General features: G+C 34.2%; 1 protein-coding gene across 1 annotated transcript in view; it reads left to right on the top strand.

Annotated features, from left to right (window-relative positions):
* LOC143733302 (receptor-type tyrosine-protein phosphatase mu-like) overlaps nt 1-27,500 on the top strand; it is a 325,940-nt gene that overhangs the window by 220,836 nt on the left and 77,604 nt on the right. The window contains exons 17-20 of the mRNA XM_077224964.1: nt 2,651-2,799; nt 19,325-19,402; nt 21,394-21,420; nt 26,865-27,079. Coding sequence (XP_077081079.1) covers nt 2,651-2,799; nt 19,325-19,402; nt 21,394-21,420; nt 26,865-27,079 — 469 coding nt within the window. The remainder of the gene's footprint in view (nt 1-2,650; nt 2,800-19,324; nt 19,403-21,393; nt 21,421-26,864; nt 27,080-27,500) is intronic.

The following is a 27,500-nucleotide window of genomic DNA, read 5'->3' as shown; positions in this document are numbered from 1 at the left end:
CAGATATGAGATGATTTTTTTGCTGCTTAATTCCTAAAACATTATCAAATAGATTCAGAAATGAGGGTCAGTGCGCAATAGAATTTGACTTTACGCTTGTGAGACCCTCAGATATAGAGCTTATATGGGAATTGAATTTAAATGTGTATGTTGAATTGAACTGTAGAGCTGCTTATAGCTGAATTAAACTTGTTTCATAATTAATTAACTTTACAGTTATTGTACTGAACTGAATCAACACTGAACTGAACTGAATCAACACTGAACTGAATCAACACTAAACTGAATTGAATCAACACTGAACTGAATTAATTGGGATAATTACACTATCATGTTCTGTAGAGATGCTTTATCTTGTTTCATAATTGATGAACTTTGTAGTTTTTGAACTGGACTGGATCAATACTGAACTGAATTTAACCAATACTGAACTAAACTCAATCACTGAACTGAACAGTATTGAATCCATACTGAACTTAATTGAATCAATTCTGAACTTAATTAACATTAATCTGAATAATTACACCATAATCTTCTGTAGAGATGCTTATAGCTGAATTTAACTTGTTTAATAATTAATTAGCTTGACCTTTTTATACTGAATTGAATCAACACTGAACTGAATCAATACTGAACTAAATTGAATCAATTCTGGACTGAATTGAATCAATATTGAATTGAATTGAATCAACACTGAACTGAATTGAATGAACACTGAACTGAATTGAATCAACACTGAACTGAATTGAATCAACACTTAACTGAATGAACACTGAACTGAATTAAATCAACACTGAACAGAATTGAATCAACACTGAATTGAATTAACAGTGAACTGAATTGAATCAACACTGAACTGAATCAACAGTGAACTGAATTGTTCTGAATATTGATGCTATAGTCTTTTTCGAATTTGTGTCATATTTGATTAATTTGCATCATTGATTCGTTATTGATTAATTCTATTGTCCTCTTTATTTTGGTGAAGCTGCATTGAAACAGTCTGTTTTATAAAGCGCTGTAGAAATAGAACTTTATCTAACACAGATTGTGAACTGAACTCTGTCCTAATGGAGTTTCGTCGTGTTGTTTCGAGTCATAATCTCATATAGCGGTGTAACCCGTCCGGCTTTGCTCATCAATCATGCCGTCCGTGGATGTTCATGATCTCAGTTTGGCTTTAATAGAGTTTGTAGTTTGTAGAAACTTTGTGCATCTCCTTACTTTGTGGTTTGGCTCGGTTTCCAAGATCTCATTTGAAATTTCCTCCCGATCCGCTTTGGGAAAGTCGAGGCCTCAGGCGTAGAGCCCCTCCTCCACATGCTAATTTCTCTCCCACAGATTGGCTGGCTAATTTGGCCTCATTTGCATTTCCTCATGCAGTGGGTCAAAGGCGGGCTAAGTGAATTAGCATATTTGAGTTATAGATCAGCTGAAGCAGAACTAAATTACAACTCTATTCTCGTGATCAGGAGATGTTTGGTATGTTTGGAGCTGCATGTGTTCGTTCGTTTGTTCGTTTATTCGTTCTGTATGTTAACACTGAACACTGAATTAACACTGAACTGAATTGAATCAACACTGAAATGAATTAATCTGAATAATTACACTATCGTCTTCTGTAGAGCTGCTTATATCTGAATTGAACTTGTTTCGTAATTAATGAACTTTACATTTTTTGAACTAAATTGTATGAACAGTGAACTGAGTTGAACAAACACTGAACTGAATTTAATCAATTCTCAATTTGGCCTCATTTGCATTTCCTCATGCAGTGGGTCAAAGGCGGGCCAAGTGAATTAGCATATTTGAGTTATAGATCAGCTGAAGCAGAACTCAATTACAACTCTTTTCTCGTGATCAGGAGATGTTTGGTATGTTTGGAGCTGCATGTGTTTGTTCGTTTGTTCGTTCATTCGTTTGTTTGTTCGTTCATTCATTCGTTTGTTCGTTAATTCATTCGTTTGTTCATTTGTTTGTTCATTCGTTCATTCGTTTGTTCGTTCGTTCATAAATTCGTTAGTTCATTCATTTGTTCGTTCATTCATTCATTTGTTCGTTCATTTGTTCGTTCGGTCTGTAAGTTGGAGAACAGGCTGTAATCACAGGGAGCCGGCGCTCCTCGAGGGTCTTGGTTGCGCATTGATTAAAATTAAATTGGGGTTTAATAGGGAGGTTAACGCTGCCAGATTAATCAGGCCCTGGTTATTGAAATTAGCCTATTTTGATGACTTTAATGGTGAACCACCTTGAGTGCTTTCTTCTCACTAAATACATGTTCAACTCATTTACATTCTTAAAAGCAGAAAGTACAGCTGGACTGTAGAAAACGAGTGTAAATAAAGCTCATTGCAGGACATGAACATGCTCATCTGTTTTTTATGCTTAATTCCCAATGTTACTTGACATTTCTTTGTAATTAATTGTAAAAATGGTTAGAAGTAAATAATGCACCGATTTTCTTTCACTGTGTTCAGAAAGTTTAATTAGATGAAACAGAATCTAGTATTAATCGATAAAACGTTCCTGTGTATCGTGTTGCTAATTCTGCTATTTTCATTCTTGATGTTGTGATTTTTCATGTTGTGATGAAATGATGTGTATTGTGAAAACGCTATACAAATAAATGTGAATTGAACTGAATGTTCAGGAAGCTGGCGAAGAAGCGTAAGGAGACGCTGAGCACGAGGCAGGAGATGACGGTGATGGTGAACTCCATGGACAAGAGTTACACTGAACAGGGGACCAACTGTGATGAGGCGCTGTCCTTCATGGACACACACAACCTCAACGGACGCTGTGAGTCACACACACGCACAAACACACACACACTCGCTCTCACACACACACACACACAAACTCTCTCACACTTACACATACGCACACACACACACACACTCTCACACGTTTACAGACACACACACACACACACTCTCACACTCACACACACTCATACACACACACACACTCTCACACTCACACACACACACACACACACACACACACTAATCAGAATCATCAGATGAAGTTGTGTTGACTCTATTCTGCTGTGTGTTATATACCTGTGTGTGTGTGTGTGTGTGTGTGTAACGCTCTTCTATTGCTCTGTTATAGTTACTCACTCGAACCCTCTTGATGTCCTTTACTTGTTGCATGTACATTGTAAATGCGCTGTATAAACAAAATATATTATTATTGTGCCTTTATATTAACTGTATTATACATTTTTAAGGCCAGACAAGTAATTTGTTGAGGTGAATTAGTAAAGAAAGACACATATATATTCAAACACACATCTATAGATTAATACACACGTGCGCCGTCAGCGATTGTATTTTAATCCATTGGCAGATATTTGTTCTTGTTTTAAACACAAACTCACTTCCTTTTAACACATTTGTTTAACTTGATATTTTCAGTTATTTTGCTCTTTCTCCAGTAAATGTATCATGATTTAAGAATGTTTAGATATTTGTGCTGAAAAACAAGAACAAAAACCAGGAAGAACGTTTGTTGCATGATGTAAATCCTCCTGATAATTCCACACACACTCGTCTGAGTGATTGTTGTGTTGATAAAGCATCTGTCACACACACTCGTCACACACACTCATCTCACACACAGACGCTCCTGACATGTCCTCGTGTCCCCGTCTCTGCAGGAGCTTTACACACACACACACACACACACACACACGTGACACGGACAGCTGCGTGACCTTATCGATCCCGATTATCTGATAAGCCTTTAATCAGCGCTGATTCAAACAATTAACTTTATATCTCTGTTAGTCCACAACACCGTATAGAGTAGACACACACACACACACACACACACACGTGTTTATACTGCAATGAGGCGCCAGTCGTTCACTGCAAAACAAGATCTTATTATTTAGTGTTCAGAACAAATATCAGAGACAGAAAAATCCCTTTGAATGAAGATTATTTTTCTGACTCCAATGGAAGATATTTGTTCTTGTTTTAAACACAAACTCACTTCATTTTAATCCGTTTTTTCATAAAACAAGACTTAATATCATCAGTCATTTTGCTTCTCCATACTGCAAAAATTGAAATCTCAGAAAGTAAAAAATATTTCTAGAAAATATGTCTTTTTCCCCATGAATGATAAAACGTCTTATAAAACACATTGAACACTAAGACTATAAATCTTAATTAAGAGAAACTTTAGTCTTGGCGAGTGAATTTGAGCTCGTTTTGAGGTAGATTTTACCAGAAACAAGTGACAGATAAAAAGTGCAAGTGTTTGTGCATGTTCAATTGCATTGTTGCGTTAATTTTAATAATAATACCACCCCTAATTTCAAGAATCTTAATTAAGAAAGGTAAAATATGATTGTTTTTGTCACACTGCAACAAAAAAAATCGCTTCTTAAAAAAAGCAAGATGCACTTAAAAGTACTAAACTTATTAATTTATAGGGTTGTTTTAAGAATTTCCATCTATTCCATTCTGAGCAGACAACCGAACAAAACAGCATGTCATTTACCAGAGGTTCTGATAAAATGTTAATTGCTGCAGTCGATTTAAAATGCTTTATTAATCTGAATTAATTATTTTAAATCAGGTTGAGTGAATGATTCAATGACTCACTCATAAAGACTTGTTACTGGATGAATCGTTTGAAACTGGATTCGTTTTTTAACAAATCTCCTGAATGAATGATTCAATGATTTATTTTTAACAGTCACTTGTCGCCACCTACTGGTGTAACTATGTAATGAAACAATCTTCATTTGAAGCAGAAAGTTACTTTGAAAAGGTGATTTACTCGATTCTGATCAGTACCGTAGACATCAGTGTTTTCATCTGAACTATAAACTTTTATTCCAGTTCTTTTGTGATAATATGAATATTTTAGTAAAAGAAATAATGATAGTTTGTGGTTGAAAAGACTCGCAGCTCGTCTCGCAGTCCGTCGTTTATTCCTCCTGAGATTTGTTCTACAATGTTCAGCAGGATTTGGCGATGGTAGACGTACACAAGTACTACCGATGTTATGATGATTTTATGATGATAGATGCACTTTTATGATGATAGATGCACTTTTATGATGATAGATGCACTTTTATGATGATAGATGCACTTTTATGATGGATAGATGCACTTTTATGATGATAGATGCACTTTTATGATGATAGATGCACTTTTATGATGGAAAGATGCACTTTTATGATGGATAGATGCACTTTTATGATGATAGATGCACTTTTATGATGATAGATGCACTTTTATGATGGACAGATGCAGTTTTATGATGGATAGATGCACTTTTATGATGGACAGATGCAGTTTTATGATGGATAGATGCACTTTTATGATGGATAGATGCACTTTTATGATGGATAGATGCACTTTTATGATGGATAGATGCACTTTTATGATGGATAGATGCACTTTTATGATGATAGATGCACTTTTATGATGGATAGATTCACTTTTATGATGATAGATGCACTTTTATGATGATAGATGCACTTTTATGATGGATAGATTCACTTTTATGATGGAAAGATGCACTTTTATGATGAATAGATGCACTTTTATGATGATAGATGCACTTTTATGATGGACAGATGCACTTTTATGATGGACAGATGCACTTTTATGATGGAAAGATCCACTTTTATGATGAATAGATGCACTTTTATGATGGATAGATGCACTTTTATGATGAATAGATGCACTTTTATGATGATAGACGCACTTTTATGATGATAGATGCACTTTTATGATGGACAGATGCACTTTTATGATGGACAGATGCACTTTTATGATGGATAGATGCACTTTTATGATGAATAGATGCACTTTTATGATGGACAGATGCACTTTTATGATGGACAGATGCACTTTTATGATGGATAGATGCACTTTTATGATGAATAGATGCACTTTTATGATGGATAGATGCTTTTTTATGATGAATAGATGCACTTTTGTGATGATAGATGCACTTTTATGATGATAGATGCACTTTTATGATGGACAGATGCACTTTTATGATGATAGATGCACTTTTATGATGGACAGATGCACTTTTATGATGGATAGATGCACTTTTATGGTGGAAAGATGCACTTTTATGATGGATAGATGCACTTTTATGATGGATAGATGCACTTTTATGATGGATAGATGCACTTTTATGATGGATAGATGCACTTTTATGATGGACAGATGCACTTTTATGATGGATAGATGCACTTTTATGATGGATAGATGCACTTTTATGATGATAGATGCACTTTTATGATGATAGATGCACTTTTATGATGATAGATGCACTTTTATGATGGATAGATGCACTTTTATGATGGATAGATGCACTTTTATGGTGGAAAGATGCACTTTTATGATGGATAGATGCACTTTTATGATGAATAGATGCACTTTTATGATGAATAGATGCACTTTTATGATGGACGATGCACTTTTATGATGATAGATGCACTTTTATGATGGATAGATGCACTTTTATGATGGGTAGATGCACTTTTATGATGGATAGATGCACTTTTATGATGGATAGATGCACTTTTATGATGAATAGATGCACTTTTATGATGAATAGATGCACTTTTATGATGGACGATGCACTTTTATGATGAATAGATGCACTTTTATGATGAATAGATGCACTTTTATGATGGATAGATGCACTTTTATGATGGACAGATGCACTTTTATGATGGATAGATGCACTTTTATGATGGATAGATGCACTTTTATGATGAATAGATGCACTTTTATGATGGATAGATGCACTTTTATGATGGACAGATGCACTTTTATGATGGATAGATGCACTTTTATGATGGATAGATGCACTTTTATGATGATAGATGCACTTTTATGATGATAGATGCACTTTTATGATGGATAGATGCACTTTTATGATGATAGATGCACTTTTATGATGGATAGATGCACTTTTATGGTGGAAAGATGCACTTTTATGATGATAGATGCACTTTTATGATGATAGATGCACTTTTATGATGGATAGATGCACTTTTATGATGGATAGATGCACTTTTATGGTGGAAAGATGCACTTTTATGATGATAGATGCACTTTTATGATGGATAGATGCACTTTTATGATGGACAGATGCACTTTTATGATGGATAGATGCACTTTTATGATGGATAGATGCACTTTTATGATGGATAGATGCACTTTTATGATGGATAGATGCACTTTTATGATGAATAGATGCACTTTTATGATGAATAGATGCACTTTTATGATGGACGATGCACTTTTATGATGAATAGATGCACTTTTATGATGAATAGATGCACTTTTATGATGGATAGATGCACTTTTATGATGGACAGATGCACTTTTATGATGGATAGATGCACTTTTATGATGGATAGATGCACTTTTATGATGGATAGATGCACTTTTATGATGATAGATGCACTTTTATGATGATAGATGCACTTTTATGATGGATAGATGCACTTTTATGATGGATAGATGCACTTTTATGATGATAGATGCACTTTTATGATGGATAGATGCACTTTTATGGTGGAAAGATGCACTTTTATGATGATAGATGCACTTTTATGATGATAGATGCACTTTTATGATGGATAGATGCACTTTTATGATGGATAGATGCACTTTTATGGTGGAAAGATGCACTTTTATGATGATAGATGCACTTTTATGATGGATAGATGCACTTTTATGATGGACAGATGCACTTTTATGATGGATAGATGCACTTTTATGATGGATAAATGCACTTTTATGATGGATAGATGCACTTTTATGATGATAGATGCACTTTTATGATGATAGATGCACTTTTATGATGGATAGATGCACTTTTATGATGGATAGATGCACTTTTATGGTGGAAAGATGCACTTTTATGATGGATAGATGCACTTTTATGATGGATAGATGCACTTTTATGATGGGTAGATGCACTTTTATGATGGATAGATGCACTTTTATGATGGATAGATGCACTTTTATGATGAATAGATGCACATTTATGATGAATAGATGCACTTTTATGATGAATAGATGCACTTTTATGATGGACGATGCACTTTTATGATGGACAGATGCACTTTTATGATGAATAGATGCACTTTTATGATGGATAAATGCACTTTTATGATGGATAGATGCACTTTTATGATGAATAGATGCACTTTTATGATGGATAAATGCACTTTTATGATGGACAGATGCACTTTTATGATGGACAGATGTACTTTTATGATGAATAGATGCACTTTTATGATGGATAGATGCACTTTTATGATGGACAGATGCACTTTTATGATGGACAGATGCACTTTTATGATGGACAGATGCACTTTTATGATGGACAGATGCACTTTTATGATGGATAGATGCACTTTTATGATGGATAGATACACTTTTATGATGGACAGATGCACTTTTATGATGGATAGATGCACTTTTATGATGGATAGATGCACTTTTATGATGGACGGATGCTTTTTTATGATGGATAGATACACTTTTATGATGATAAATGCACTTTTATGATGGACAGATGCACTTTTATGATGGACAGATGCTTTTTTATGATGATAGATGCACTTTTATGATGAAAGATGCACTTTTATGATGGAAAGATGCACTTTTATGATGAAAGATGCACTTTTATGATGGACAGATGCACTTTTATGATGGACACTTTTATGATGGATAGATGCACTTTTATGATGAACAGATGCACTTTTATGATGGATAGATGCACTTTTATGATGGACAGATGCACTTTTATGATGAATAGATGCACTTTTATGATGGATAGATGCACTTTTATGATGGACAGATGCACTTTTATGATGGATAGATGCACTTTTATGATGGATAGATGCACTTTTATGATGGATAGATGCACTTTTATGATGGACAGATGCACTTTTATGATGGATAGATGCACTTTTATGATGGACGGATGCTTTTTTATGATGGATAGATACACTTTTATGATGATAGATGCACTTTTATGATGGATAGATGCACTTTTATAATGGACAGATGCTTTTTTATGATGATAGATGCACTTTTATGATGAAAGATGCACTTTTATGATGGATAGATGCACTTTTATGATGAAAGATGCACTTTTATGATGGAAAGATGCACTTTTATGATGAAAGATGCACTTTTATGATGGACAGATGCACTTTTATGATTGACTTTTATGATGATAGATGCACTTTTATGATGAAAGATGCACTTTTATGATGGACACTTTTATGATGGACACTTTTATGATGGACACTTTTATGATGGATAGATGCACTTTTATGATGGACAGATGCACTTTTATGATGGACAGATGCACTTTTATGATGATAAATGCACTTTTATGATGAAAGATGCACTTTTATGATGGATAGATGCACTTTTAGGATGGACAGATGCTTTTTTATGATGATAGATGCACTTTTATGATGAAAGATGCACTTTTATGATGATAGATGCACTTTTATGATGGACAAATGCACTTTTATGATGGACAGATGCAGTTTTATGATGGACAGATGCACTTTTATGATTGACTTTTATGATGATAGATGCACTTTTATGATGAAAGATGCACTTTTATGATGGACACTTTTATGATGGACACTTTTATGATGGACACTTTTATGATGGATAGATGCACTTTTATGATGGACAGATGCACTTTTATGATGGACAGATGCACTTTTATGATGATAAATGCACTTTTATGATGAAAGATGCACTTTTATGATGGATAGATGCACTTTTAGGATGGACAGATGCTTTTTTATGATGATAGATGCACTTTTATGATGAAAGATGCACTTTTATGATGATAGATGCACTTTTATGATGGACAAATGCACTTTTATGATGGACAGATGCAGTTTTATGATGGACAGATGCACTTTTATGATTGACTTTTATGATGATAGATGCACTTTTATGATGAAAGATGCACTTTTATGATGGACACTTTTATGATGGACACTTTTATGATGGACACTTTTATGATGGATAGATGCACTTTTATGATGGACAGATGCACTTTTATGATGGACAGATGCACTTTTATGATGATAAATGCACTTTTATGATGAAAGATGCACTTTTATGATGGATAGATGCACTTTTAGGATGGACAGATGCTTTTTTATGATGATAGATGCACTTTTATGATGAAAGATGCACTTTTATGATGATAGATGCACTTTTATGATGGACAAATGCACTTTTATGATGGACAGATGCAGTTTTATGATGGACAGATGCACTTTTATGATGGATAGTTACACTTTTATGATGGACAGATGCACTTTTATGATGGATAGATGCACTTTTATGATGAATAGATGCACTTTTATGATGGACAGATGCACTTTTATGATGATAAATGCACTTTTATGATGATAGATGCACTTTTATGATGGATGGATGCACTTTTAGGATGGACAGATGCTTTTTTATGATGATAGATGCACTTTTATGATGAAAGATGCACTTTTATGATGATAGATGCACTTTTATGATGGACAAATGCACTTTTATGATGGACAGATGCAGTTTTATGATGGACAGATGCACTTTTATGATGGATAGTTACACTTTTATGATGGACAGATGCACTTTTATGATGGATAGATGCACTTTTATGATGAATAGATGCACTTTTATGATGGACAGATGCACTTTTATGATGATAAATGCACTTTTATGATGATAGATGCACTTTTATGATGGATAGATGCACTTTTAGGATGGACAGATGCTTTTTTATGATGATAGATGCACTTTTATGATGAAAGATGCACTTTTATGATGATAGATGCACTTTTATGATGGACAAATGCACTTTTATGATGGACAGATGCAGTTTTATGATGGACAGATGCACTTTTATGATGGATAGATGCACTTTTATGATTGGACAGATGCACTTTTATGATGATAGATGCACTTTTATGATGGACAGATGCAGTTTTATGATGGACAGATGCACTTTTATGTTGGATAGATGCACTTTTATGATGGATAGATGCACTTTTATGATGGACAGATGCAGTTTTATGATGGACAGATGCACTTTTATGATGATAGATGCACTTTTATGATGGATAGATGCACTTTTATGATGGACAGATGCAGTTTTATGATGGACAGATGCACTTTTATGATGATAGATGCACTTTTATGATGGACGATGCACTTTTATGATGATAGATGCACTTTTATGATGATAGATGCACGTTTATGATGGACGATGCACTTTTATGATGATAGATGCACTTTTATGATGGACAGATGCACTTTTATGATGATAGATGCACTTTTATGATTGGACAGATGCACTTTTATGATGATAGATGCACTTTTATGATGGACAGATGCAGTTTTATGATGGACAGATGCACTTTTATGATGATAGATGCACTTTTATGATGGATAGATGCACTTTTATGATGGACAGATGCAGTTTTATGATGGACAGATGCACTTTTATGATGGATAGATGCACTTTTATGATTGGACAGATGCACTTTTATGATGATAGATGCACTTTTATGATGGACAGATGCAGTTTTATGATGGACAGATGCACTTTTATGATGATGGATGCACTTTTATGATGGATAGATGCACTTTTATGATGGACAGATGCAGTTTTATGATGGACAGATGCACTTTTATGATGATAGATGCACTTTTATGATGGACGATGCACTTTTATGATGATAGATGCACTTTTATGATGATAGATGCACGTTTATGATGGACGATGCACTTTTATGATGATAGATGCACTTTTATGATGGACAGATGCACTTTTATGATGGACAGATGTTTTTTTATGATGATAGATGCACTTTTATGATGAAAGATGCACTTTTATGATGATAGATGCACTTTTATGATGGACAGATGCAGTTTTATGATGGACAGATGTACTTTTATGATGGACAGATGCAGTTTTATGATGGACAGATGCACTTTTATGATGATAGATGCACTTTTATGATGGATAGATACACTTTTATGATGGACAGATGCACTTTTATGATGAATAGATGCACTTTTATGATGGACAGATGCACTTTTATGATGAATAGATGCACTTTTATGATGGATAGATGCACTTTTATGATGGACAGATGCACTTTTATGATGAATAGATGCACTTTTATGATGGATAGATGCACTTTTAGGATGATAAATGCACTTTTATGATGGATAGATGCACTTTTATGATGAATAGATGCACTTTAATGATGGATAGATGCACTTTTATGATGGACAGATGCACTTTTATGATGATAGATGCACTTTTATGATGATAGATGCACTTTTATGATGGATAGATGCACTTTTATGATGATAGATGCACTTTTATGATGGATAGATGCACTTTTATGATGGACAGATGCACTTTTATGATGAATAGATGCACTTTTATGGTGGAAAGATGCACTATTATGATGAATAGATGCACTTTTATGATGGATAGATGCACTTTTATGATGGACAGATGCACTTTTAGGATGATAGATGCACTTTTATGATGGATAGATGCACTTTTATGATGAATAGATGCACTTTTATGATGGACAGATGCACTTTTATGATGATAGATGCACTTTTATGATGATAGATGCACTTTTATGATGAATAGATGAACTTTTATGATGGACAGATGCACTTTTATGATGATAGATGCACTTTTATGATGGACGATGCACTTTTATGATGATAGATGCACTTTTATGATGATAGATGCACTTTTATGATGAATAGATGCACTTTTATGATGGACAGATGCACTTTTATGATGATAGATGCACTTTTATGATGATAGATGCACTTTTATGATGAATAGATGCACTTTTATGATGGACAGATGCACTTTTATGATGATAGATGCACTTTTATGATGGATAGATGCACTTTTATGATGATAGATGTACTTTTATGATGGATAGATGCACTTTTATGATGGACGGATGCACTTTTATGATGATAGATGCACTTTTATGATGGACGATGCACTTTTATGATGATAGATGCACTTTTATGATGATAGATGCACTTTTATGATGGACGATGCACTTTTATGATGATAGATGCACTTTTATGATGGATAGATGCACTTTTATGATGGATAGATGCACTTTTATGATGGATATATACACTTTTATGATGATAGATGCACTTTTATGATGAATAGATGCACTTTTATGATGGATAGATGCACTTTTATGATGGATAGATGCACTTTTATGATGGATAGATGCACTTTTATGATGGATATATACACTTTTATGATGATAGATGCACTTTTATGATGAATAGATGCACTTTTATGATGGACAGATGCACTTTTATGATGGATAGATGCACTTTTATGATGGACAGATGCACTTTTATGATGATAAATGCACTTTTATGATGGATAGATGCACTTTTATGATGAATAGATGCACTTTTATGATGGATAAATGCACTTTTATGATGGACAGATGCACTTTTATGATGGACAGATGTACTTTTATGATGAATAGATGCACTTTTATGATGGACAGATGCACTTTTATGATGGACAGATGCACTTTTATGATGGACAGATGCACTTTTATGATGGACAGATGCACTTTTATGATGGACAGATGCACTTTTATGATGGATAGATGCACTTTTATGATGGATAGATACACTTTTATGATGGACAGATGCACTTTTATGATGGATAGATGCACTTTTATGATGGATAGATGCACTTTTATGATGGACGGATGCTTTTTTATGATGGATAGATACACTTTTATGATGATAAATGCACTTTTATGATGGACAGATGCACTTTTATGATGGACAGATGCTTTTTTATGATGATAGATGCACTTTTATGATGAAAGATGCACTTTTATGATGGAAAGATGCACTTTTATGATGAAAGATGCACTTTTATGATGGACAGATGCACTTTTATGATTGACTTTTATGATGATAGATGCACTTTTATGATGAAAGATGCACTTTTATGATGGACAGATGCACTTTTATGATGGACACTTTTATGATGGATAGATGCACTTTTATGATGAACAGATGCACTTTTATGATGGATAGATGCACTTTTATGATGGACAGATGCACTTTTATGATGAATAGATGCACTTTTATGATGGATAGATGCACTTTTATGATGGACAGATGCACTTTTATGATGGATAGATGCACTTTTATGATGGATAGATGCACTTTTATGATGGATAGATGCACTTTTATGATGGACAGATGCACTTTTATGATGGATAGATGCACTTTTATGATGGACGGATGCTTTTTTATGATGGATAGATACACTTTTATGATGATAGATGCACTTTTATGATGGATAGATGCACTTTTATAATGGACAGATGCTTTTTTATGATGATAGATGCACTTTTATGATGAAAGATGCACTTTTATGATGGATAGATGCACTTTTATGATGAAAGATGCACTTTTATGATGGAAAGATGCACTTTTATGATGAAAGATGCACTTTTATGATGGACAGATGCACTTTTATGATTGACTTTTATGATGATAGATGCACTTTTATGATGAAAGATGCACTTTTAATATGGACACTTTTATGATGGACACTTTTATGATGGACACTTTTATGATGGATAGATGCACTTTTATGATGGACAGATGCACTTTTATGATGGACAGATGCACTTTTATGATGATAAATGCACTTTTATGATGAAAGATGCACTTTTATGATGGATAGATGCACTTTTAGGATGGACAGATGCTTTTTTATGATGATAGATGCACTTTTATGATGAAAGATGCACTTTTATGATGATAGATGCACTTTTATGATGGACAAATGCACTTTTATGATGGACAGATGCAGTTTTATGATGGACAGATGCACTTTTATGATGGATAGTTACACTTTTATGATGGACAGATGCACTTTTATGATGGATAGATGCACTTTTATGATGAATAGATGCACTTTTATGATGGACAGATGCACTTTTATGATGATAAATGCACTTTTATGATGATAGATGCACTTTTATGATGGATGGATGCACTTTTAGGATGGACAGATGCTTTTTTATGATGATAGATGCACTTTTATGATGAAAGATGCACTTTTATGATGATAGATGCACTTTTATGATGGACAAATGCACTTTTATGATGGACAGATGCAGTTTTATGATGGACAGATGCACTTTTATGATGGATAGTTACACTTTTATGATGGACAGATGCACTTTTATGATGGATAGATGCACTTTTATGATGAATAGATGCACTTTTATGATGGACAGATGCACTTTTATGATGATAAATGCACTTTTATGATGATAGATGCACTTTTATGATGGATAGATGCACTTTTAGGATGGACAGATGCTTTTTTATGATGATAGATGCACTTTTATGATGAAAGATGCACTTTTATGATGATAGATGCACTTTTATGATGGACAAATGCACTTTTATGATGGACAGATGCAGTTTTATGATGGACAGATGCACTTTTATGATGGATAGATGCACTTTTATGATTGGACAGATGCACTTTTATGATGATAGATGCACTTTTATGATGGACAGATGCAGTTTTATGATGGACAGATGCACTTTTATGTTGGATAGATGCACTTTTATGATGGATAGATGCACTTTTATGATGGACAGATGCAGTTTTATGATGGACAGATGCACTTTTATGATGATAGATGCACTTTTATGATGGATAGATGCACTTTTATGATGGACAGATGCAGTTTTATGATGGACAGATGCACTTTTATGATGATAGATGCACTTTTATGATGGACGATGCACTTTTATGATGATAGATGCACTTTTATGATGATAGATGCACGTTTATGATGGACGATGCACTTTTATGATGATAGATGCACTTTTATGATGGACAGATGCACTTTTATGATGATAGATGCACTTTTATGATTGGACAGATGCACTTTTATGATGATAGATGCACTTTTATGATGGACAGATGCAGTTTTATGATGGACAGATGCACTTTTATGATGATAGATGCACTTTTATGATGGATAGATGCACTTTTATGATGGACAGATGCAGTTTTATGATGGACAGATGCACTTTTATGATGGATAGATGCACTTTTATGATTGGACAGATGCACTTTTATGATGATAGATGCACTTTTATGATGGACAGATGCAGTTTTATGATGGACAGATGCACTTTTATGATGATGGATGCACTTTTATGATGGATAGATGCACTTTTATGATGGACAGATGCAGTTTTATGATGGACAGATGCACTTTTATGATGATAGATGCACTTTTATGATGGACGATGCACTTTTATGATGATAGATGCACTTTTATGATGGACAGATGCACTTTTATGATGGACAGATGTTTTTTTATGATGATAGATGCACTTTTATGATGAAAGATGCACTTTTATGATGATAGATGCACTTTTATGATGGACAGATGCAGTTTTATGATGGACAGATGTACTTTTATGATGGACAGATGCAGTTTTATGATGGACAGATGCACTTTTATGATGATAGATGCACTTTTATGATGGATAGATACACTTTTATGATGGACATATGCACTTTTATGATGAATAGATGCACTTTTATGATGGACAGATGCACTTTTATGATGAATAGATGCACTTTTATGATGGATAGATGCACTTTTATGATGGACAGATGCACTTTTATGATGAATAGATGCACTTTTATGATGGATAGATGCACTTTTAGGATGATAAATGCACTTTTATGATGGATAGATGCACTTTTATGATGAATAGATGCACTTTAATGATGGATAGATGCACTTTTATGATGGACAGATGCACTTTTATGATGATAGATGCACTTTTATGATGATAGATGCACTTTTATGATGGATAGATGCACTTTTATGATGATAGATGCACTTTTATGATGGATAGATGCACTTTTATGATGGACAGATGCACTTTTATGATGAATAGATGCACTTTTATGGTGGAAAGATGCACTTTTATGATGAATAGATGCACTTTTATGATGGACAGATGCACTTTTATGATGATAGATGCACTTTTATGATGAATAGATGCACTTTTATGATGGATAGATGCACTTTTATGATGGACAGATGCACTTTTAGGATGATAGATGCACTTTTATGATGGATAGATGCACTTTTATGATGAATAGATGCACTTTTATGATGGACAGATGCACTTTTATGATGATAGATGCACTTTTATGATGATAGATGCACTTTTATGATGAATAGATGAACTTTTATGATGGACAGATGCACTTTTATGATGATAGATGCACTTTTATGATGGACGATGCACTTTTATGATGATAGATGCACTTTTATGATGATAGATGCACTTTTATGATGAATAGATGCACTTTTATGATGGACAGATGCACTTTTATGATGATAGATGCACTTTTATGATGATAGATGCACTTTTATGATGAATAGATGCACTTTTATGATGGACAGATGCACTTTTATGATGATAGATGCACTTTTATGATGGATAGATGCACTTTTATGATGATAGATGTACTTTTATGATGGATAGATGCACTTTTATGATGGACGGATGCACTTTTATGATGATAGATGCACTTTTATGATGGACGATGCACTTTTATGATGATAGATGCACTTTTATGATGATAGATGCACTTTTATGATGGACGATGCACTTTTATGATGATAGATGCACTTTTATGATGGATAGATGCACTTTTATGATGGATAGATGCACTTTTATGATGGATATATACACTTTTATGATGATAGATGCACTTTTATGATGAATAGATGCACTTTTATGATGGACAGATGCACTTTTATGATGGACAGATGCACTTTTATGATGATAGATGCACTTTTATGATGATAGATGCACTTTTATGATGAATAGATGCACTTTTATGATGGACAGATGCACTTTTATGATGATAGATGCACTTTTATGATGGATAGATGCACTTTTATGATGATAGATGTACTTTTATGATGGATAGATGCACTTTTATGATGGACGGATGCACTTTTATGATGATAGATGCACTTTTATGATGGACGATGCACTTTTATGATGGATAGATGCACTTTTATGATGGATATATACACTTTTATGATGATAGATGCACTTTTATGATGAATAGATGCACTTTTATGATGGATAGATGCACTTTTATGATGGACAGATGCACTTTTATGATGATAGATGCACTTTTATGATGATAGATGCACTTTTATGATGAATAGATGCACTTTTATGATGGACAGATGCACTTTTATGATGATAGATGCACTTTTATGATGGATAGATGCACTTTTATGATGATAGATGTACTTTTATGATGGATAGATGCACTTTTATGATGGACGGATGCACTTTTATGATGATAGATGCACTTTTATGATGGACGATGCACTTTTATGATGATAGATGCACTTTTATGATGATAGATGCACTTTTATGATGGATAGATGCACTTTTATGATGGACGGATGCACTTTTATGATGATAGATGCACTTTTATGATGGACGATGCACTTTTATGATGATAGATGCACTTTTATGATGGATAGATGCACTTTTATGATGATAGATGTACTTTTATGATGGATAGATGCACTTTTATGATGGACGGATGCACTTTTATGATGATAGATGCACTTTTATGATGATAGATGCACTTTTATGATGGATAGATGCACTTTTATGATGCACTTTTATGATGGATAGATGCACTTTTATGATGGATAGATGCACTTTTATGATGGATAGATGCACTTTTATGGGCTTCAAATTTTTTCCAGCCATTCACTCCCAATTTAAAGCTCGGAAGAGCCAGGACATTTTTTAATATAACTCTGCTTGTATTTGTCTGAAAGAAGAAAGTCATATATACACCTAGGATGACTTCAGGGTGAGTAAATCATGGGCTAATTTTCATATTTGGGGGAACTATCCCTTTAAGAGCATTATGTTTTGCATTGTGACATGATCCCCATGACAGTTAAACGTTTATATTTAAATGTAATGCTAAAGCAGAAGAGACGTCATTCTAAGACATTGCAAAAACGAAACGTTTTTATCCAAAGCGAGTCATGTATGAGTTTATTTTGGGAGTGAAGCTTGTGTCGCTGGTGTTGATCTCTTGCTGGAGTAACAGAAAATAATCTTGTTTCTAACTGTGTTTGTCTCTTGTGAAGCGGGTTCTTCTCCATGTTCTCTGACGGTGAAGACCAACACACTGAGCAGCAGCAGCATCCCAAACACTTATTACCCAGGTAACCTCACACACACACTCTCACACACACTCACACACACGCTGTTCTCCTGCAGTTTCTTCATATGGACCAGAAAAACATCTTTAAAACACAGGCTTTAAACCCTGAACCAAACTGATCAACTACAAACTGCACAAAGTCATGATCCTCCTTAGTATTTCTGTCCTGTTTTCCAGCACAAATATCTCACCATTCTTATATCAAGATTCATTTACTGGAGAAGAAGCAAAAAAACTGAAGATATTAAGTGTTGTTTAATGAAAAATGTATGAAAATGAAGTGAGTTTGTGCTTAAAACAAGAACAAATATCTGCCAATGGAGTCAGAAAAATAAACTTGTTTTCGCTTTGGATGAATGAAGTTGGTTTTTCTGACTCCATTTGGAAGATTTTTTTTTATATTAACTCTAAAGACAATTCAGAATTCATATTAAGTAATTTGCTTCTCCAGTAAATGAATCTTAATTTAAGAATGTTTAGATATTTGTGCTGGAAAACAAGACAAAAACAATGAGGAAGATATTAATTTTTTGTACATTGCATTGAATATTGTACTTGTTTTGTTAAAATTAATTTCTGCAATAAAATGTTTTTAACGTAATTAAATTGCTAAAAAATATGAATATTTCTGCTATAATTATGATAATGCTACTACTTGTTTTTAATCTTTTTTAAAAATACTCCTCTCTTCTCCTCTCTTCTCTTCTCCTCTCCTCTCTTTTCCTCTCTTCTCTTCTCATCTCTTCTCCTCTCTTCTCCTCTCCTCTCTTCAACTCTCCTCTCTTCTCCTCTCCTCTCTTCTCTTCTCTTCTCCTCTCCTCTCTTCTCCTCTCCTCTCTTCTCATCTCTTCTCATCTCCTCTCTTCTCTTCTCTTCTCCTCTCTTCTCTTCTCCTCTCCTCTCATCTCTTCTCTTCTCTTCTCATCTCTTCTCCTCTCTTCTCTTCTCCTCTCTTCTCTTCTCCTCTCTTCTCTTCTCCTTTCTTCTCATATCTTCTCTTCTCCTCTCTTCTCTTCTCATCTCTTCTCTTCTCTTCTCCTCTCTTCTCATCTCTTCTCGTCTCTTCTCTTCTAATCTCCTCTCATCTCTTCTCCTCTCTTCTCATCTCATCTCTTCTCCTCTCCTCTCTTCTCTTCTGTTCTCCTCTCCTCTCTTCTCATCTCTTCTCCTCTCTTCTCATCTCTTCTCATCTCTTCTCCTCTCTTCTAATCTCTTCTCTTCTCTTCTCTTCTCCTCTCCTCTCTTCTCTTCTCCTCTCCTCTCTTCTCATTTCATCTCTTCTCCTCTCTTCTCTTCTCCTCTCTTCTCTTCTCCTCTCTTCTCATCTCTTCTCCTCTCTTCTCTTCTCCTTCTCTTCTCTTCTCTTCTCTTCTCTTCTCATCTCTTCTCTTCTCTTCTCTTCTCATCTCTTCTCATCTCTTCTCATCTCTTCTCTCTTCTCTTCTCTTCTCTTCTCTTCTCTTCTCTTCTCTTCTCATCTCTTCTCTTCTCTCTTCTCATCTCTTCTCCTCTCTTCTCATCTCTTCTCCTCTCTTCTCATCTCTTCTCCTCTCCTTTCTTCTCCTCTCTTCTCATCTCTTCTCCTCTCTTCTCATCTTTTCTTCTCTCTTCTCATCTCTTCTCCTCTCTTCTCCTCTCTTCTCATCTCTTCTCCTCTCTTCTCATCTCTTCTCCTCTCTTCTCATCTCTTCTCCTCTCTTCTCATCTCTTCTCCTCTCTTCTCATCTCTTCTTCTCTCTTCTCATCTCTTCACCTCTCTTCTCCTCTCTTCTCATCTCTTCTCATCTCTTCTCCTCTCTTCTCATCTCTTCTCCTCTCATCTCTTCTCCTCTCTTCTCCTCTCTTCTCCTCTCTTCTCTTCTCTTCTCTTCTATTCTCTTCTCATCTAATCTCTTCTCCTCTCCTCTCTTCTCTTCTCTTCTCCTCACCTCTCTTCTCTTCTCCTCACCTCACCTCTCCTCTCTTCTCTTCTCTTCTTTTGCTCGACTCCAGACCCGTTCGTTCCCACTGCCATCTTAGGTGAGATCCTCGACTCTTGTGATTCAGTGACTCTGTTTTTAAAGTGACGGTTTGCCATCATGTTTGCTTTATTTAGTTTGTTTTGGGCTTTTCATCACCACACCTGTCTGTCGCTTCTCTTCCTTTGGGTTCCTCTTCCTCTTCACTCCATCCCGTGCGCATTGCTTTTTGTGATGTCACTTCCTGTCTGACATCTCATGTGCATGGACAGACGTGTGGACTGGATGTGGGGGAGTGGATGATGCTGTCCACACACACACAAACACACACACACACACACGAGCGAGTCCAACAGTTCAATCAAATAATGCTGATGAAAACAGATCACTGCAAAAACAAACCAAAAAATTATTTCTTCCTCAATATTTTTATATCAAGATACATTTACTTGAGATGCAAAATGACTTTTAGCATTTATTTTTTTTAGATATACCTGGTACTAAACTTAATGAAGGTTTTGGCACTTGCTGTGTGAACACAAAAAAATATCATGGGAATGATTGGAAAAGTTAAGATGGTCCAGAAAAACTATTATTTAATTCTTATTCTGTAACTATATATTAATAAATAAATAATGATCTTCGTGATAAATATTTGTATTATATATATATATATATATATATAATAATAATAAAATAAAATATATATATATATATATATATGTGTGTATATATATATATACAGTATATATATTATATATATATATATATATATATAATTTTGATGCATTTTTCATTAAACAAGACTTAATATCTTCTTTTTCAATCATTTTGCTTCTCCAGTAAGTTTAGATATTTGTGCTGGAAAGACAGAAACACTGAGGAAGAGCATCATTTTTTAGTTTAACAACAGTTGCGGTGTTTATTATCGGCCTGATGATGATGATGATGTGATCAAATGCAGTGCGATGTAAGAGTTTTGGATGAAAGCGTGGGTCAGGATCGGGTCAGAGAGGTTCAGCTGATGCGCTTCATGCTTTTCTGTGTAAATGTGGAGAAGAAGCCGATGTTTTTGTGTAGTTTTTGGTTCATTGCATCCACTCCAGTGTCTCTTCTGTTATTCTCTCTAATGTTTCTTCTGCCTTTAGCGGCTCCTTCCGACCTACTTGTTTTTCTTTCTCGGCTGTTTACTCGTTTACTCTATGATAAAATAGAATAATAAAGCAGGTTTTGTCTCATTTTCGTGCCACCTCTACACCCTATTTATCTAAAGCGCTCGTGCCCCAGAGTCGGCCCTCGCGAGGCCCGAGAGTTTAATTGAAGCATAATGTGATGAAAAATAAGAGCTCAGAGCGGCGTATTAAATATGAATGACTCTCGACTAACAGCACGTGTAAACGATCGCTCGAGCGGGAACAGGTTTACTTTACACAATAAAACAGGGAAAAGGAAGGAAAGCTTCACCTCCGGCACTGAAGTGTTTATGGAGCGACTCGGATGATGCTGATGTTCAACATTCTCCACTGGTTCACTTCAGGATCAGGATTTAATGTTGGACATCGAGTGACCATAAACACAGCAGCAGGATTTATTAGGCAGAAGTCTGACATTTATTTATTTGTTTGTTTATTTATAATTATTCATTTATTGTTTATTAATAATTTAATACATTTATTATATATATTTTTCTATTTTATTTATTTAATGCATTTATTATATTTCTGTTTCTATAACTTTTATTATTTATTTTTTATTAAAACGTTTTTTAATACATATATATATATATATATATATATATATATATATATATATATATATATATATATATTATTATTAAATAAATAATAATATTGATAACAAATAATAATTCTAATGTTTTGATTTCCATTTATTGGTTTATTTATTCGTTAATTCGTAAATAAAATTCGTTTATTATTATTATTATTATTATTATTTTAATTATTTTTACATTTAATTTATAATTTAATGCATTTATTTATTTATTTATTGTTTTTGTATTTTGTATGATTTGTTAATATAATATATAATTAATTTATATTTTATTTAATATAATTTAGTTTAGTATATTTCGTTTTCTATAACTTTTATTATTTATTTTATATTTACTATTAGTAAATAATAAATTTTAAAAATAGTTTATTTAATAAATACATAATTTATATTTTATAATACTTTTAATTTTGAATTTAATTCATTTATTATGTCTATTTTTCTATTTTGCAAAATTATAGTACAATTTATATTTTATTTATTATAACTTTAATGCATTTATTATATTTCTGTTTTTCTATTTTTTATCTTTTCATTATTTATTATTTATCCTTTTTATTTATTAATTATTTTACTTCATACCTTTTTTATAATTATTTTAATTAAAAGTTATTTATTATATTTTGATCCAAAAACTAAATTTATTGCATTTTTTATATTTCGCAAGCCAGTAATTCGCTGCACAAAACACACCGAGTTCAGCACAGATCATGTTCATCTTCATCTTTATTATTTTTAAGGTTGAGGTTAATTTGACAGATGATCTACGGTAGCGTTCGTGACCTTTGACCTTAACAACTCAATCGATGTCGTGTGAGGCTCGCCGCTCTCCATGAGGCGATGTTAATGTTCATCATCTTACCAGTTTTATTTGCATTTCTCTCTTTTTTCTGGTTTATTTTAAATTCATTTTTCTCCTTCATTGTGATTTGAGTCCCATAACACCCCGAACGCCCTCGACTGATCAGAGCTCGTTCTCTTTGGTGTATTGTTGCTTATACCCTGTCTCCTTTCTCTCTCTCTCTCTCTCTCTCTCTCTCTATCTCTCTCTCTCTCTCTCTCTTCTCACGTTTACCTCTAATGTATCTGCTTAAAAAGTCCCCATTAATGGTAAGTTCATGAGCGTGACAGAGCTTGTGTGTTTCTCCCTGAGCTGCATGGACGTAGACATGCGTTACAGCGTCACCCGTCCTCCCCATGTGTGTGTGTGTGTGTGTGTGTTCGCCATCGTGCTTCTGCTTTCTTTGCTTTGGGTTGTTGTGATTGGCCCGTGTGGCTTTTGATCATCCGTCATCACTCATTCCACTCATGCTTTGCTGTTGATTGACACTGCCATGGACTAGTGGCTCTCAGCAGGTCTCAGATCAGGGCACAGGGACACAGGCCGATCTTAGCCGTGTTTCAGTCAAATTATACAGGAGCGGTGCACGTGATATTTCACGAACGAATGGACGAAACGGGGCAGTCAATTGATCCCTCCCTCCACATCCACTCATCCACCCTTCCTGCAACGTCGTGTCATGATCCATCCATTGCCAATGAATGGGAAATCGATCGAGCGCTTTCTTTTACACTGACTGAGAGCATGGAAAACAGAGATGATTAAGGCAAGACGCAACAAGCAAAAACACTGCTTTTATGCATATATTAGTGGAAAGAAATACTTGATCTTGGATGTAAAGAAATTCATAAAGTTTTATTTCTCGTTTATTTAGCCACTGTATCAAACAAATACATGGGGTTGTGTTTATTCTCTTCTAAGATACTCGAAAAATAAGCAGATCTAGCCGTTTTTAAGGCCTTTTGTGTATGCAATATCACTATCCTTCCACGAAATGCGAAATACCTCTAGTTTTTAAATCCAAAATATCTGACATATTATTAAAAACTAATAATATGTCAACAAAATCAAACATGAACCTTGCTTTATCCACTGCTCAGATTTCCATTCTGGAAATGTATGCAAATTAGTGCATATTTAATTAGATATTACCTCATTTGCATATTCAAACATGACATTTCAGAAAATTTGTAATCTGCAATTCTTAAAGTAATTAATCAGCTGTGGAAGTATGGTGATGTCTATTAGTTAAAATTTAGATTTATTACTTACTTATATTACTTATTCACCTGAGGTCTTGCCTTAATTATTCAAAATGTGAGTTTTGTCATTATTTATTTGCTCTCATGTTGTTCCAACCCTGTTAGCTGTTGTTTTTCTTTTACATTTCTGCATTTTCAGTGAATAACGGCTTAAATTTCAGTCTTTTTCTCACTGAAAACAGATAAAACCAGTCTAAGCTATTTTAACAGGCTGGTTTGTAAACCACTTTTTAGCTAACCGCCTAAAACCACCTCAAACCAGCGGCATAAAGTCCAGCTTAGGCTGCTTTTCAATGTTTTATTTTTATTTTCAGCAGTCATATGATTTACTGTTATGATTCTTCTGAGTTGTTTGGGAATCGTCTATGTCACAGAATAAAATCACGGTAACACTTTTAGTAAAGTGTCATTAGTTAATGCATTAACTGGCAGTATCTATGAGCAATACATTTTGTTACAGATTTTATTAATCTTTGTTACAAATAAACTGTACAAAACTGTTCATTAGCTCAGGTCTATTATCAGCTATATCAGCTCTCGTCCTTCAGATGAGACGTTAAACTGCCCAAAATTTGCCCAGTGGCGTGTGTGTGTGTGTGTGTGTGTGTGTGTGTGTGTGTGTGTGTGTGTGTGTGTGTGTGTGTGTGTGTGTGTGTGTGTGTGTGTGTGTGTGTGTGTGTGTTGGTTGAGGAGATTCCCCCCTTCCATATAAAGCGCTTTGAGTGCAGAGAAAAGCGCTATATAAATGTAATGAATTATTATTATTAAATAATATTAACTTTTGATTTTAATAATGTATTAGTAAATGTTGAAATCAGAGTTATTAATATAGTTAACTAAAACTAAAGCCATAAAACAAAGTATAAAAAGCATTATTATATATTTTTTGCATTTTTATAACTTAATATGATAAAATAATAAATCATATTATTTAAATATTATAAAATATATAATATTATTTTTCATTTATTCATCCATTTATTTGATTATTTATTATAATTTTTTACATTTTTATTTTATAATTTCTATTTATTTCTATTTATTTATTTATTTGTTTTTTAGTTATTATTATTTATTTATTTTTAAATATACTTTTAATTTAGAATTTAATGCACTTATTATTTGTCTGTTTATTCTATTTTGAAATTTTTGTTTTCAAAAGCATATTCACCAAGGCAAAATTTCTCATTTGCATACAGTTTAGCTTTATGTACTTAAATAACTAAAAATGAACAAAAACTGTATAGACATGACAAAAAAACTCACAAAAAAACCCCAAAACATTAGAAAGGAACATAAAAATAAAAAACAACTAAAAATATTGATAAAACTATAATAGTATCTCAATGATATTAAAATAACACTGGTTGAAATTAACTAAGATTAACAAAGATTAATAAATGCATTATAAGTATTTAGTTCATTTTAACAAACAATTGTGAAGCCCAAAATCACAGTGTGCAGGTTTGGAATAAACGATGCATTATCATGTTTTTTCTGAATTATTTCTTTATTTGAAGACTACTTGTTTAAATTCATTAGGACACGTGTGTGTGAGCGAGTGTGTTTTCAGCTCTTCAGCGTGTGTGTGTTTTCTGTCTTGTGTTTCAGACGAGACTCAAACCCTGACCAGCGACACCAGCAGCCTGGTGCAGTCGCACACACACACACACTCGTCGCACACACACTCTCTGCGCAAGCGTGAGGCCGTGGACGTGCCGTATCAGACGGCTCAGCTTCATCCCGCCATCCGTGTGGCCGATCTCCTGCAACACATCACACAGATGAAGTGTGCTGAGGGCTACGGCTTCAAGGAGGAGTACGAGGTGAGACCAGCTATCCCAGCATGCACTGCAGCACACACACACATACGTGCGCTTCTACACTGATGTGAGACCTCAGCATTCCCAGCATGCACTGCTGCACACACACACACACACACTCGCACTTTTACACTGATGTGAGACCTCAGCTATCCCAGCATGCACTGCGACACACACACACACACTCGCACTTTTACACTGATGTGAGACCTCAGCTATCCCAGCATGCACTGCTGCACACACACTCACACTCACACTTTTACACTGATGTGAGACCTCAGCTATCCCAGCATGCACTGACACACACTCACACTTGCACTTTTACACTGATGTGAGGCCTCAGCTATCCCAGCATGCACTGCTGCACACACACACTGGAGTGCGCGCTTTTACACTGATGTGAGACCAGCTATCCCAGCATGCA

Source organism: Siphateles boraxobius, unplaced genomic scaffold, assembly GCF_051911475.1.
Source record: "Siphateles boraxobius isolate OS27281-9 unplaced genomic scaffold, OSU_SipBor_1 96, whole genome shotgun sequence".
NCBI lineage: Eukaryota > Metazoa > Chordata > Actinopteri > Cypriniformes > Leuciscidae > Siphateles > Siphateles boraxobius.
Note: the sequence above shows the minus strand (reverse complement) of the source record. Positions and strands in the feature narration are given on the sequence as shown.